The 16819-nt window shown below is 35.6% G+C and overlaps 1 protein-coding gene across 4 annotated transcripts in view; it reads left to right on the forward strand.

The window, feature by feature from the left end:
• Positions 1-16819, forward strand: part of centrocortin (cerebellar degeneration-related protein 2-like) — a 420172-nt gene that overhangs the window by 373868 nt on the left and 29485 nt on the right. For all 4 annotated transcript variants that reach the window (XM_074174753.1, XM_074174750.1, XM_023162048.2 and 1 more), the window contains exons 2-4: positions 4821-4933; positions 7980-8345; positions 16292-16629. In XM_074174753.1, coding sequence (XP_074030854.1) covers positions 4821-4933; positions 7980-8345; positions 16292-16629 — 817 coding nt within the window. The remainder of the gene's footprint in view (positions 1-4820; positions 4934-7979; positions 8346-16291; positions 16630-16819) is intronic.

Here is a 16819-nt window from a genome sequence, read left to right on the forward strand (position 1 = left end):
ATAGTATTGTGATGCCTGAAGATGCTATTCTATAGCGAAACATGTGTCGCGATTTTGTTAACTATCAAGTGAAAACCTCACGTTAACGTGTTTTTTGAATACGTTATCTCCTGATGATGCCAAATTGGTTATTGAAACGTTCCGAATAACCCAACTATTTATTCAATAATTGATTTTATATTTTGAACTCACTAATAGTGAAAACTGCATGTTACGATTTTGTAAAATGAAATTATTCAGCACTCCATTTATTATTATGTAGAAACATTTAATATTCCATTTTTACAACCCCGATAGCTGATAATTTGAATATTTCACTATATGGATTGAGATGATGAAATGGTCACAGTTTATTATTTGTGCGTGCGTGGGTGTGAGTGCGTGGGTGTGAGTGCGTGCACACGCACGCACTCATACACACGTGTAAGTGCGTGCATGTGTGTATAAAAGAATTGATACTCTAGAAACTTTTCGGAAAGTTGGTAAACTTCGTAAACTGTCAGGCAATAGTGATGCGTTATCAATTGGTCTCAAAATATAGGGAATCGTCAACGATTCACGTTTGTATCTCTTTGATGTCCTCAGTGGAAGCTAACATCCAAACAAGAGCTCTTGCAGATCAATCAAAAACTTTATCTGTTTTGTCCTCCTTTTTCATTTGTAGAAAAAAGTATGTATGTGTTTCGTCGCGTATTTTATATTGAACTTCTTCTGTACTTCTGCAGAGATGTTTTAATCATCGGTAGCAAATTATCTGTATTGATTAATCCCTATGTAGTATTTCTCAAGACTCCTACCTTACGTCCCATATCTTTGAAAACAAGAGCATTCCATTGCCTAAACGTAAAAGCACATTCAACATATTCACTCACCCAGCCTGACGTGCTTATGGATGATCATCATAAAATTATGTAACATACGAATACCAGTATTGTTTTGAGGTCATTCTTTACTGTTATTTATTTGATAACACGCTATAAACGTGTCCAAGATTTGAAAATAGTTATTGCGTAGGTATTAAAGACTAGGCAAATAATCGGTTAAGTTTAATACATGAAGTTTTATTCCTTACTTTTAATTTATATCTATTTAATAACCAGGATGTGAATATATATCATGTTTGAATGCCAAAAAGTTTGGCCATTGAATTTATGATTTGTACAAGTTTATTTCTGAATTGTGGTGATTTTTGCCCATAAGCTATTCTAAAGGGTATTTCATCAAGGGCTTCCTATCTTTAGATTTAAATAAAACAAAGTGTGGGTGAGATATTATCGAAATGTTTATTCATTTGAAAAACCTATTAATGCCATTGAGTGTGGAATATAACGTCGTTCAAATATCCGCCAAGGCTTCTCTGGGTGGAGCGCCCAGTTTTCCATGACTCTGGCGCGTAAATCAGGCTGAATTTGACCAATGGCATGGGATATGTTGGCTTTGAGGACCGCTGTGGTTTATGACTTATTTGCATACATCTGCGACTTGAGAAAACCCCACAAAAGAAAGTCTAACGGTGTCAAATCGCACGTTTCAGGTGGTCAGTTCACATAACCTCCATATGAGATGATTATGCTCTCAAATCGCTCGTGCAGAATGTTCAATGCGTGGCTGTGGGGCACGTAGCGCCGCGCCGTCCTGTTGAAAACACATGTCCTTGGTGTCCAGGTGTCTAGGCCAAAAGAAATATAGATCCACCCAAACAGTGACTTTCAGGATGCACCATCCAGAAATGGGCCTCCAACCTCAACGCTGAAGATGATTTTTCTATGAATATTAGGGTCAGATGCCAACTGCTGAAAAGCCCATTCAGCAAACATACGTTGTTGTCTATTGTCGTTTATCTTCAGTTCTTTGGCCAGTTGGATTTTTACGGGTACAGGTCCAAGTCACGACGCCAAACTCGCCAACTTGTGGTCTGAAACGGTTGAGTTCATGTGAACGATGCGAAATCGACTGCTTTGGATTCTCCTGCACACTCTCATAGACAGTGACAATCTTGCGTCTTGTCTTGCGTTTCGTCGACGGACGGATGTTGGTCGATCGACTACTGAACCAGTAGACGTGAATTTATACACCACATTGCGAATAGTCTTGTCGGTAGAACGATTATGGCAACCGTAAAATATATGAAGCTAACAGTACGTTGCCCAAACAGAACACCGATTGCGATAAAAAAAATTGCACGTGTTCTTGAATGCTATATCCGTCCATGGTGATTTGGCAAAATCACCAAATAAATGAAAAAGTAATTTGACAGATGTAGCTTCAACAAGATGGCCGTTTTCAATTGTCAAAGTTCGGAAGTCCATGTTGGAAGGCACTATATAAGCTCAGGTACTAACTAAACAATCAATAATTCTGTCATGAAAGTAAAACTGAAACCTCTGGTGTAGAATAAATTCAAAAACAAGCACCTTTCCCGATCACCAGAACTGAAATCTATTCTCGACACACATTTCACCAACCAAGTTGATGTCTTCAGGAGATGAAGAAAACTAATTCCTGAATCTGAAATTGGTCGCTACTGCTATCTAATTCACTTGCACTTTCCGATACACATTTAAGATTTCGGATAGAAATTCGCGAGAAATTTTCTTGTGAAAGGTCCCGCAAATTTTAACAGAGTGATTCATAAAAAAGTACCTAGATAATGTTTTTCGATGCTTACGAAAATCTGGAAATAAAGTGTGGCTTGAGAACTATTCGTATTGGATACTTTTCCATGAGTCACAATATTGAAATATGAGGGAACTTTGACGAGAAAATTTTCCGCAAATTTCTACCCGAAATCATTGATGTGTTTCGGAAAGTGAAAGTACACCCTGTTAGATCATGAATTAGTTTTCTCCATCTCCTGAAGACGCCAACTTGGTTGGTGGAATGCGCGAAAAGATGAGTATCATATTTTTGTTGATTGGGAAAAGTGTTTTTCAAATAATTCCTTTGCAATATGATGGCGGCCATTATCTTGACTGAGTAACAATCTTGGAGCAACAACTAACGCAAAAGAAATCATAATTCATTAAAAACTGGTACCTTGAATAGTGTTCAAAAATCTTACCAATGGATCTCAGTTAGTCAGCCTTCCGAAGCTGATGTTATTTCAAGCTTTATATGGTGCGATGCATAATCGTCGAATGAAAATTCCGTAAACTATAAAAGAAATGAAGCCTAAACTCTCACATGAAATGCTTTAGACAAGTAATGCAAAAGAAACCATAATTTATTGAAAACTGGTGCCTTGATATTCAATAGGGTTCAAAAATCTTAACAATTGAACTCGATTAGTAAGCCTTCCGAAGCTGATGTCATTCCAAGCACTATGTTGCGATTCATAAACGGCGAATGTTTCTTCAACAATAAAAGAAAATAAGCCTAAAACTCCTAGACGAAATGCCTCAGAACTTGATGTATCGCATCTTACTTCTTACTGTGAATTTTTTTAAAATAAAAATTCTAATGTACTTCCTCCTCTTCTGGGACTAACACTATCGCTTTTTTCTATTCCGAAAGTTTTCATTTCCTCAGTCTTCTTAGCAGAAGCCTTTTCTCATCCAAATCTTGATCAACTTTTGGTATATTATCACAAGTCTGGAACAAAAAACTGTTTGTATGTTTTAACTGATTTATATTTGAGTGTTCTGAAAACTGAAAAAAAGTTCTTCTACCACCGCTCCACATAAAGCTGAGATTGATGAACCAATTTGTATAGTCACTTCCACGAGATTACATTGCTTCAAATACCTACTCAATATCAAGTTTCCAGGCCTCTCAGAGGAAAAGTTGAAGAGAGGTGGTTTCGTTGGACCAAATATTAGACGGCTCATGCCGGCACTAACAACAAACAAATCGTAAAAGAATGTTAAAAGTACTTTAAGCAAAGGTTCCATTGACACAGTGTTTTTCAATTTAATATTTATATCAGTCATATATCAGTAAGATTTTTGATCCTCTGTATTAGAGATATCAATAATATCCCACTTTACAACTGGAGAATGAAAATTTCAGAAAAAATTCACGAGAAAAAGTTATTTCTAGAAAATTTTTCTTTTATCAATGCAAATGAAATTATTAAACAGTCCACAAATATTTCAAACATATTTAAGTGAAAAAAGTAATCTTGAATAAAAGATGGAACTGGAACCTCCGGCCATGAATAAATCCGAAAGCAAGCACTTGTCCAATCACTAGGGGATGAAGAAAACTAAAAACGCCAACTTGGTTGGTGAAACACGCATCGATAAGAGTACTCAATTTCTGATGATTGGAAACGTTCTTGTTTTAAATAATTTTGAAGTTCAACAAAATATTCCTACTTTGTATTGAATTACAGTTTGATACATCAACATCACCTGTATGTGATCCTGGTACACCTCCTTCACTGTTGTTCAAGTCGTAGCCTCGTGGAGAAATTTCTAAAAAGATTATTGACCCTATTCTTCCACAATTGATAATCTCAGTAGATTATTTTTATTTTTATATTTTTTACACTACGCAAGGTGCGGAAACATTCCATTCACCAGCCACTGTTCTCATTAAAAAATAACTCAATGACTTTTTCAGGAAACTTCAAGTCGGATTTCCTTCTCATACCTCAATATGACAGGTTCATCTAAATAACAATCACCAATCTGCATACGAATAATCTTCATTGGAACATGAAATTAAAATTCTCTTCATTGCCGTTCGCCTTAATGTATAAATGAAGTGAACAACGGTTTTTCTTGTTTCCTCATCAATTAGTTCATCTTGTTTGTTACCTCTCTGGTGAGAAACGAGTTGCTCGATTGAAATCAATTCCACTTTTTGTTTTGTTTCAGATCTTCACCTTGCTGCCGAGTTGGGAAAAACGCTGCTGGAAAGAAACAAAGATTTGGAGACCACCCTTAAAGATTATAAAGCTATCATTGAGGATCGAACTCAAGAAATTGAGGTAATACATATTTTGAAGTCTTTATTGATGTTTTGCGAGTTATTATAATTTTTCAAATCATTTACACGTTTATTGAATTTGTTCTATATTCGTATTTCTATTGTGTCTCTTCCAAAATTTATTCACAGATACATCTGCAGATCGTGTTTGTTGCTGAGAAAAATTGCTACATATAATTTAATCCTAAGCTCAACTCAAACAAGTTTGAGTAGCCTGCTATCGAAAGCGTTCGCATATAATAATTAGAAGTTATTGAAGCTTCAAATCCTTTTTGTGAACAACTAGTCTTCGCTGACTAGTTGAGAACAAAACTTGGAAAATATCTTTGGGTGATCAGCAGAATGGAAATGTACTCTCATAACACAGGTTATTCCAATATTTTGATTACATTCATTATCATCTTCAAGGAAAAGCTACAAAATTTGTATGATGATAGTACAATATCAAAATTATTATGAAAGAGCTCAACTTACTGTTAGTGACACGGCCATCCAATTTCTTGAGTGCTATGTCCAATTATTTAACTTCTTTATTATATCAAGACACTCAATAAATTTAAGAGCCGTCGGTAGACAGCTGTTTCAGCGGAAGGGTAGTCGTTGCTTACTAGTTATGAATAAAACTGTTGGATAGCTAACAAAACAGTCCTAATCATAAAGTTAATACATAGCAAAGTCAAAGACAAGGACAACTAGTCTAGTTGAAAAACTCCAGACACCACCAGAAAATGGCAAATGATACTTTGGCGAAACATTCAGTAGCTGCATTCAAAAAGGTTTGAAAAACACATATTCAGTTTTAAATTTATCCAACATATTTGGTGACACATACTTTATATATATATATATATATATATATATATATATATATATATATATATATATATATGCACCGGGGAGGTGCATATACAATTTAATCCAGAAGCGAGTCTACAGAGGAGATGGATGTCGAGTTTACGACTCCAACAGACCTCCTTAAAAATTTAGTTCTGGAGCGAGTCAACAGAGGAGATGGTTGTCGAGTTTATGACTGCAACTGACCTCCCTGTAAATTTAATTCCGGAGCGAGTCTCCAGAGGAGATGGTTGTCGAGTTTATGACTGCAACTGACCTCCCTGTAAATTTAATTCAGGAGCGAGTCTCCAGATGAGATGGATGTCGAGTTTACGACTCCAACGAACCTCCCTGTAAATTTAGTTCAGGAGCGAGTCTACAGAGGAGATGGATGTCGAGTTTACGACTCCAACTGGTCTCTCTGTAAATTTAGTTCAGGAGCGAGTCTACAGAGGAGATGAGTGTCTTTACGACCCCAACGGACCTCCCTGTAAATTTAGTTCAGGAGCGAGTCTACAGAGGAGATGGATGTCGAGTTTATGACTCCAACTGACCTCAGCGTAAATTTAGTTTAGGAGCGAGTCTACAGAGGAGAACTGACCTCCCTGTAAATTTAGTTCAGGAGCGAGAGCCGCTGCGTACGTAGAATCTGTCACAGATGGGGAAACTAACCAACTAACCAGCAGGTTTAGCAAACGTTTGCGCTCAAGTGAGGTTTCACCAAAACCAGAGGCGAAAAAGCCCTGCACGGCTACTACTACTTACCATACAAACTAATCGGCTTCGTTAAGAAGCTGGGTTTGTTTGGCCGAATGAGAATAAGTGTGAGCCACAATAAACTCTTGCGGGTTGCGGTGGAGGATCGAATAGACCCACTCACTTTGGACCTAACCTAACCTAACCGGGCAGGCGGTCCTCGATTGAAGACAAAATGTGAAAAACCAAGAAAAGTACTTAATAGAAATAACTGCGTAAGTGGAACTACCTCGCTTGTGTTTACGCAGTATGGTGCAGCCAAGGGTAAGGATGGGTAACACTTGGTTACCAGAAGGAAGAAATACAAATTCACGGAGCCACCAGCAGGAGACAGCTGTACATTTGTGGTTTCAGTTAATAGATCTTGTGTTTACAAGAAAACTATCAAAATCACCACAGAGGCAGCTATAGCTACCTTGGTGACATCTGGGTCCAGGAAATAATGCAAATACGAAGGTTATCGAGTGTCTTGATATAGATAAAGAAGTTATTGATCGGGCATAGCACTCAAGAAAGTGGCAAACCATAGACACGTGTTTCGGGCTTTAGCCCATTATCAAAAGCCCGAAACAAGTTTCGTCGACGTACGAGTGTTGTTCGTACATTTATTGTACCAGTGGACTCAAATTCATTCACCCACATTGCGAATAGTCCTCTTGGTAGGACGATTATGGCGACCGTGAAATGGGCAAAGCGCACGGTACGTTCCCCGAACAGAACACCCATTTTTACAGGCGTAGCTTCAACAAAATGGCCGCTATCAATTGTCAGAGTTCAGAAGTTCTTGTTGGAAGACCTTATTACCTGTTAACTCAATTACCTGTTTCGATTATTAATGTATAACCTACAATGGGCTCATTCAGTGTAATTTAGATTTTTATTGAAAATTATATATTATAAAAGTAAATCATCTCCCAAGTATCCCACAAAATTTTTCGGTTTTTATGTCAATTAACAACTGAGCAAGAGCAATTAAAAATGTGAGATCCCCCCGATACATTTTGACGTCACACCAGGCAACGAGCTTCGAGCGGTGGCAACCGGGCCTGTAGTTGGAGATTATGAATCGCTGCCATCGCCGCCAGCACTCCCTTGTCGCCGAGTCGACTGATGTGACGTCAAGCTTGACCACATTCAACTATTAATTTGAGGGGGAAGATAAAGAGTAAAATTTCAGATTTTTTGCAGATTTACTATTTGAAACATACACTTTCAAATAATGAAAAAAAAAGAAAAGATAAATGAGCCCATTATATTATAACATATATCCAAACAAATTACCTAACTTTAATATGAGAAGATTATTTTTGTACCTAAATAATATATATAAGTATTTTAACAATGAGTTACAGTCACAAGTATTACATCACTTTAGACCATTCCACCTTCTATTGAATTCTGACTGTAACACTCTTCTTCACTTTCCTATATGGTTAAGTTAATCTTCTTATTCGCAGTACCTCACCAAACAAACAAACGCCCTCAGAGAGGTCAACGACTCGCGCTTGCGCATCTATGAACAACTCGAGGTGAGCATCCAAGATCTGGAACACACCAACCACAGACTTCTGCTTGAAAATGCGGCAGAGAAGAAGCAAATCAAAAACTTGAACGCCACCATATATTCCTTGGAAGCGAAATGCGAGGATTTGCAATCGACTATCGACGACCTAACGCTCCAGCTGAAAGTGCTCAAAAAATCTCATGCCAGCGAGGCGGCAGAAAAGGCGGCGGCGGAGAGCATCAGGAAATGCATTTCTCCGCAAGATGACAAGTTGGAGGAGGGCGACGATTTAGATTCTTGTGGACGTTCAGAGACAAAGGTGAGTTATTCTTTTTTATTTTTTCATTTCTGTCATATAATGCTGCGTTTTTTATGAGTTCACTTCCATATTTCAATTGTTGAAAATGCGATTTTTGTCAGATTTATAATGATATTTTTCAATTGAAAAGGTGGAAACTCAACCCCCCGTTTGTGAATTTGAAAGGCGAACACAAGATGGAAGCTAAGGTCAAGTGGATGACACAACACGCATCTAGTATTGAATGTGTGATTGACTAACGGGTGGCTAATAGATTTTTTACGCTACGCTTATCACTTGGCTACATTGCCTTGATCGGATACGAATGCTAGTAGCTGTTGAAGATACGAGCGGGAAGTATCGCGGAAAATACCAAATTGCGCAATAATCGTTTTCACTTATTTCAAAAGCCTTCACTTGTTATGGATTGTTATCCACCCCTCTGAAAAGACATTTATGAGTATTTGCTTGTCCAACCCAGTCGGTACTTATGAGATGCAACAACATTGGAACACACGTGTACACAGGTGGTTATTCTCAAGTAAATAAGGAATAATACTTGAATTGATGGATGGAGCCGTAACTACGTGGTAACGTGGTATTTCTCTCTAACCCATGTTTGTCGTTCTAAATGTTACGAGTATTTTCAATGATTTAAGATTATATATGACGACACTAGGAGACATTATTTTATTTTATATAGCATTTAATGCAAAAATATTCGATATATGGTTTTTTGATCAATATTTGATTGCATGTAAAAATCAATAATCATTAATAAAATTAACTGATAAAATCTTCTGATAATCTGATATTGTTGCAAATGAATTGGTACATTTTTGGTTTGGTTAATGAATCCAGAAAATATGCTACAATTAAGAACTAAACAATTATTCATTTATTTATCGATCAGGCACTGGATAAAAATATGTAATTTGTAAGAATGAATCGAAGAAGTTTTTGTATGAAAGTGTTAAATTATAAAATTATTGCAATGCGCTTTCGACTTTCGTCATCATCAGTGCTCACCTGAAAGTAAGTGATCTAATTGAAAAGAAAGTTTTGAAAATTGTTTATGATTACTTACTTGTCAGGCAACAGGAAGTATCAAAATGAGTACATGGCATATTTGTAATATTTGACTTATATAAAACGAAATAGGCTGATAGCCAAGAAAATACATTTATGGATTAAGGCCATGTGGTTCAGTCAAAGTAATATATTAAAGAAGGGCAACGAGAATTGATGTGTCAACAGAAGTTGCCCTTCACCTTTCTTGGCGATCAGCCTATTTTGTTTTATATGAGTCAAATATTACAAATGTGCCATGTACTCATTTTGATACTTCCTGTTACCTGACAAGTAAGTAATCATAAACAATTTTCCAAATTTCATAACCTCTAAAATTTTTTGCAAATTTTAATTTTCACAAAACTTCCTTTTCAATTAGATCACTTACTTTCAGGTGAGCACTGATGATGACGAAAGTCGAAAGCGCTTTGCAATAATTTTACACGCTTTATATTTAGCTTCACCTCTCAAGCTCGGGATCTGTATTGACAGAATTATCGGCATTATTGCTTGATCTATTCGCGGGCAGATGGCGCTGTACGTAACCTACTTGATATTTTGTTATCCATTCGCGGGCAGATGGCGATGTACGAAACCTCCTTGATAGATTGTTCAAAAGAAAATCAAAATAATAAATATAGTTTGAAAAAACTAAAAAACACGCTATTAAAGAACATCGAACTAAAAAGTTAGAAATAAATATAGTTTAAAAAAACTAAAAAACACGCTTTTAAGGAATATCGAAATAAAAAGTTAAAAATAATTTTTGTTTTAAATGAGCTTTAAACAATAACGATAAAAAAATACTAGTATTATCGTGACAAAAGCTTGGGCGCTTTGTGCCATATTTTTTGTATATCTAGCGCCCAGGCTTTTTTCACAATATTACTAGTATTTTTCGATCGTTATTGTTTTAAGTTTATTTAAAACAAAAATTATTTTTAACTTTTTAGTTCGATGTTCTTCAAAAGCGTGTTTTTTAGATTTTTTAACTATATTTATTTTCAACTTTTCAGTTCGATGTTCTTTAAAAGCGTGTTTTTTAGTTTATTCAAACTATAATTATTTTATAATTATACACTTTCATACAAAAACTCTTCGATTAATTCATTCAATAAGTGTATTCAGCTTCCCAAATCTATTTATATAATTTGTGTCTGCTACATATACACCTCTTGAATACATTAAAAAATATAAGTTCAAAATATAACATTTCCCTCCCTACCTCCCTACTAATATAATATTATAAATGCGAATGTAAGTTTCTTTGTTACGGTTTCACGCGAAAACTACTTAAGCGATCATCTTGAAATTTTGTACACATGTTCTTGGAGGTATTAGAAGTAACATAGGATAACATATTGAAAAAATTATTTTTAATAATTGTTGATGAAAAATATTGTAACTATTTGTGTGAAATGGTCTGTCACGAAACTCAATGTGACAAACGAAATCCTACGCAGGCGAAGCCGCGGGTAATAGCTAATATACAATAAATGGACCTAGTTGTTGCACGTATGTGGCATAAGATTGCGTACAGAAAATATCATGGTGAAGAGTAATCATAAAATGAATCAATGCTCATTACAATTATAATACTTAAACTATAAATATTGAAGTATTATACACGAAAGAAGAAAATTATATGTTACAAATTTAGTAGTTTTCGATTTTTTTCTCTTTTGTTTTCCAGCATTTCAACTATCGGTTTATAAATACGATGGAAAAAATATTCGAACTCTCACAAACAACGAATAATCCATTGGAAAATCCTTACAAGGATGAAGAAATGTGATTGTTGAACTTTTATAATTTCAGTTGTGTTGTTGAATGCTATATCCGTGCATGGTGATTTGGCAAAGCAAACTGAATAAATGCCAACTAATTAGACAGATCCAGCTTCAACAACAGGGCCATTACCAATTGTCAAAGTTCAGAAATCCCTGTTAGTCCCTATGCTGTTCAAAATCTGTTTAAAATATATTTTTCCGTTGACCAGCTGTCGCACCTCTACGAACGACAACCCTCAGAAGTCGAAACTTCTTCTTTTTATTCAATTAAGTACATATTGTGATATTAGGTAACAACTTAAATGAGTTATTTCATGTTTGATATTTTTGAAAAGCCATCAATAACATTCAGAACAAGAATCTATACCTACTCAAATAAACACTTCAGGACTAACGAGGTCTTACCTTTTAACGTGTGATTCCTAACACGGGTTGAACGATAGCAAGTAAAAAACGATCGTTCAGACTGCAGCGGACAACACGGCGGTCGATTTGAGTGAGAGATCAAAGCACCCACGTCGAACCGACCGACTACCGTTGGATTTAACTAATCAGATACTAAAGTATTTGATTGGATAAATGCAACAATCAGATGCAAACGAATTAATTTATGACTTCATTTCATTCGTTATATCAGTAGACTGTTCAAAATCAATCAATACATGCAATTGAAGGGTAACTGTCTTTGCATGGAAAATATTTGAGTAAAATTATTGGTGGTATTTTTCAAACAGAACCCAACACAATTATTTTCAGAATTTTTGCCTATTTTTCTGTTTGTCTGTGCGTGCTAATCTCAAAAACGGCTTAATCGATTTAGGAGTAGTTTTCGTTAATGTATAGTTGATATGTATTTTTTAATTCATTTCAATCAATTCATAAATATAAAATCATGTCAATTAAGGAATCGTGTCAAACATTTTTTAAAATTGGCTGAAATTTTGGTTAATTATATTCATAGTTTGTAAAATGATTTCTTATAAATGAAAGATACACGAGAACTGCCATTGCGATAGTTAACGAAAAATATCATTTTATTCATAAAGATCGGGGTCGGTCAACCGGTTTTTCGATATCGATATTACAACAGAGTAAGCGTTGAATATAATTTATGATTGTTGAACTGTGGCGGCATCATGAATGGTTATGTTTCGTTCAGGATAGACCAAACAAACGTATCCTGTTGATTAGTTATAATACTGGGAACGCGAAAATGCCGCAAGTTTGCATTTCAGCTTCGAAGACAGGAAGTTCTGCTATATCTAAATAGGGGGTCTGAAAATTTAAAATAAAAACTGACCAATGCCTTTGATGAAAAAAAGATAAAGGTCTTGAGTAGAAAGGGTTATGGAAAAATTCGGGAATATTAAACGGAGATCAGATCAATCAGGGAACGCTTAGGGACAGTTTTTCGGACTTGGAAATATTAACTAGGCGGTTAATTTGGGGACAGTGGCGATCGGACAGTAGCGATCGGACAGTAGCGGAAGAGGGTTGCGAAAAGGGATTTTGCGGAAGAGGATTTTGCGATAGAGGAGTTGCGAAAAGAGTCCTTGGCGAAAGAGAGTTGCGAAAGTTATTTGGGGGACAGGGGCGATCTGACAGTTGCGGAAAGTCGGTCGCGAAAGTGAATTGCGATAGAGAAGTTGCGAAAGTCAGTTGAGAAGTCAGTTGCGAAAAGATTCTTTTGCGATCGAGAGTTAATTGGGAGAGTTGCGATAAGGTATTTTGCGATAGTAGAATTACGGTAAATTGCGGTCAGTGAGTTTATTGTTATGTTTCGTTGGGTGACACTTAGAATGGATTTGTATTTCACATGTATACCGTTCCAGAGAGGAAGACCAAAACCCAATATAGTATCGTGAGTCAATTTGGATTTTTACTAACCCCCATGTCGGTTTAGAGAGAGAGGATGTCATTTTAATTTTGTAATAATTGTCTTATTGTTGTTACGTCTTGGGGACAGTATAAGAAGGGCAATAAATTACACTACACCCCTTGCATATGTGTAAATATCATAGCAATTAGTACACACGGATTTGAAGCTAAAAACTAGTACGGCGGCTAGGCAAGTTCAAATACTTACTTCAGAATGTCCGCCAAGTTCGAATAAGTCGATTTAGTTTTTCGTGTAAGTTGGAATTCTACCTTATGAGAGAATATATAACATTTCACAAGTTGATAAAGAGAAAATTTTTGTTTGAGAATCAGCTATTTTAGACGTACTTTCTTCTTAAATTTTGATTTTACCTTTCGAACATTTTTGCTTATTGCTTTACCGCTTATTGCTTCACCCGTTTATTCTTTTTATTGTTTTGTAATATAAGCCTAATCTGAAGCTTCTTGTAGCCACTACTCGAGTGAGTCCTGCACCATTTCAGGATAGTTGAAAGGCCTTTAGCCTTAAGTATTAGTCTCCTGCCTCGTTTCGGAATAGAACTTAAAAGAAAAAACAATCACAAAGGTACACGGTGTAGTTAGGTTTCAAAAAGACCAGCCTTCGTGCGATCGGTACGAAAATTACATTATATAATTGTATAATCCAACCCCATTTTGATTATTGTGCTAGTATGTATACTCATTTGATCAAAATAAGGTATCGGCTTTACAAAAGTTACAGAACCGTGGAATGAGGATTATTTTACAAGTGAATAGGTATTCAAGTATATCAAACATGTTAAGTACATTGCAGTGGCTGTCTGTTTCCCAGAGACTGTACAAGATAGCAATGATATTCATTTTCAAACTAACACATAACTTGCTTCCAACTTATTAAAAGTCTCATAACCACTTAACAAGAGCGAGTAGCTCCCAAAAATTCCACCTTCCTCGAACTAATTCGACTAGTACGATGAAGTCTTTATTTTATAAAGGTTTGAATGAGTATAACCAACTCCCACTTTCGTTGAAAGATTCAATAAATGTTTTCCAATTCAAAAAAAAACTCATGAACTATATAAAATATCATACTTGATTTTCTTTTTTCTGTTTGGTAATAAGAGGATTTTGCGATAGAGGAGTTGCGAAAAGAGTCCTTGGCGAAAGAGAGTTGCGAAAGTTATTTGGGGGACAGGGGCGATCTGACAGTTGCGGAAAGTCGGTCGTGAAAGTGAATTGCGATAGAGAAGTTGCGAAAGTCAGTAGAGAAGTTGCGAAAGTCAGTTGAGAAGTCAGTTGCGAAAAGATTCTTTTGCGATCGAGAGTTAATTGGAAAAGTTGCGATAAGGTATTTTGCGATAGTAGAATTACGGTAAATTGCGGTCAGTGAGTTTATTGTTATGTTTCGTTGGGTGACACTTAGAACGGATTTGTATTTCACATGTATACCGTTCCAGAGAGGAAGACCAAAACCCAATATAGTATCGTGAGTCAATTTGGATTTTTACTAACTCCCATGTCGGTTTAGAGAGAGAGGATGTCATTTTAATTTTGTAATAATTGTCTTATTGTTGTTACGTCTTGGGGACAGTATAAGAAGGGCAATAAATTACACTACACCCCTTGCATACGTGTAAATATTATAGCAATTAGTACACACGGATTTGAAGCTAAAAACTAGTACGGCGGCTAGGCAAGTTCAAATACTTACCTACTTCAGAATGTCCGCCAAGTTCGAATAAGTCGATTTAGTTTTTCGTGTAAGTTGGAATTCTACCTTATGAGAGAATATATAACATTTCACAAGTTGATAAAGAGAAAATTTTTGTTTGAGAATCAGCTATTTTAGACGTACTTTCTTGTTAAATTTTGATTTTACCTTTAGAACATTTTTGCTTATTGCTTTACCGCTTATTGCTTCACCCGTTTATTCTTTTTATTGTTTTGTAATATAAGCCTAATCTGAAGCTTCTTGTAGCCACTACTCGAGTGAGTCCTGCACCATTTCAGGATAGTTGAAAGGCCTTTAGCCTTAAGTATTAGTCTCCTGCCTCGTTTCGGAATAGAACTTAAAAGAAAAAACAATCACAAAGGTACACGGTGTAGTTAGGTTTCAAAAAGACCAGCCTTCGTGCGATCGGTACGAAAATTACATTATATAATTGTATAATCCAACCCCATTTTGATTATTGTGCTAGTATGTTATACTCATTTGATCAAAATAAGGTATCGGCTTTACAAAAGTTACAGAACCGTGGAATGAGGATTATTTTACAAGTGAATAGGTATTCAAGTATATCAAACATGTTAAGTACATTGCAGTGGCTGTCTGTTTCCCAGAGACTGTACGAGATAGCAATGATATTCATTTTCAAACTAACACATAACTTGCTTCTAACTTATTAAAAGTCTCAAATCCATAACCACTTAACAAGAGCGAGTAGCTCCCAAAAATTCCACCTTCCTCGAAATAATTTGACCAGTACGATGAAGTCTTTATTTTATAAAGGTTTGAATGAGTATAACCAACTCCCACTTTCGTTGAAAGATTCAATAAATGTTTTCCAATTCAAAAAAAAAAACTCATGAACTAAAAATATAATCTCATCATTTTCAACTTATGAACTAGACTAAATCATTCATATCAGCTATTTATATCAGTTTTTTTATGAACTAATCAAAAATTTCGAAAATGTATTTCCAATCAATTGTTTTTTTCGATCAAATTATTCAAACAATGGAAAAATAGCAAAATCAACAATCATTTGAATGTTTTATCAGAACATAGTTTGTTATAACAAGCGAAATTGATTTTTTTCTCAAAAATAATAAATTTTTTCATTTATTTACGAAAAGTTTTGGAACAAATATTGTCAAAATTTAAAGCAAATGTTATTAACAATTTTTTTTTAAATTATTCGATTTTGAATGTAAACAAGACATTTGAATTCATTATTAATTTGAGAATAGAAGTATTCCATGAAAAATTACAAAAAAAAATTGCTATTCAAGATAGTGAAGTTTGTTTGGTATTTTTTTTCTCTCCAAGAGTAGAGAATCAATTTTTAAATATCTAAACAAATACATTTTGCAATTGTTTATGTGTGAACTCTGCATCTTTTCAGAATGTCAATAAGAACAGCAGTAGCTAGAATTGAAAATTACATATCAAACAAAACTTTGTTCCCAAATCATTTTGAGTTTACTAACCTCTTTTCATTTTTCCAGACTCACACTACTTCACGAAAAAATAATGTACCCGCCCCACACACGACCGCGGCGACGGACCAACCGAGAAGCTTCGACAGCGGCATCCAGAACCGAGAAGAATTTTACGAATCTGACAGCAGCATGGAACAAATGACACAACTGCTCGCTCAACTCGAAAAAACGAGAGCACAGTGCTCGAGAGACGAAAGGAGAATAGCTGAATTGGAAGAACAATTGTCGACGATGGTGCAGCAGAATCAAGAGTTCGAAAATCAAGTGATGCTTTTCGCCAACAGAGGAGATGATTTGAATGCAAAGAGTATGCACGAAGAGCTCACGACGGTGGAAGAAGTGAGGTGAGTGTTGAAACTGCTTTTTTATGAATTTCTTTTCCGTATCCCTCAAACACGAATCTTCCAAGAAAGAATTACTCTTCCTCTTGTAGTTCTCCACAAATTTAGAATCGGAGGTTAACCATATAAGCAGCCGATACGAAAAGGCATTCACTCAATAGTACTGTTAACGGAAACGAAAATTCTACTTCAA

Source organism: Leptinotarsa decemlineata, unplaced genomic scaffold, assembly GCF_025532065.1.
Source record: "Leptinotarsa decemlineata unplaced genomic scaffold, Ldec_3_MD MMD2_P_RNA_scaffold_12, whole genome shotgun sequence".
Taxonomy (NCBI): domain Eukaryota; kingdom Metazoa; phylum Arthropoda; class Insecta; order Coleoptera; family Chrysomelidae; genus Leptinotarsa; species Leptinotarsa decemlineata.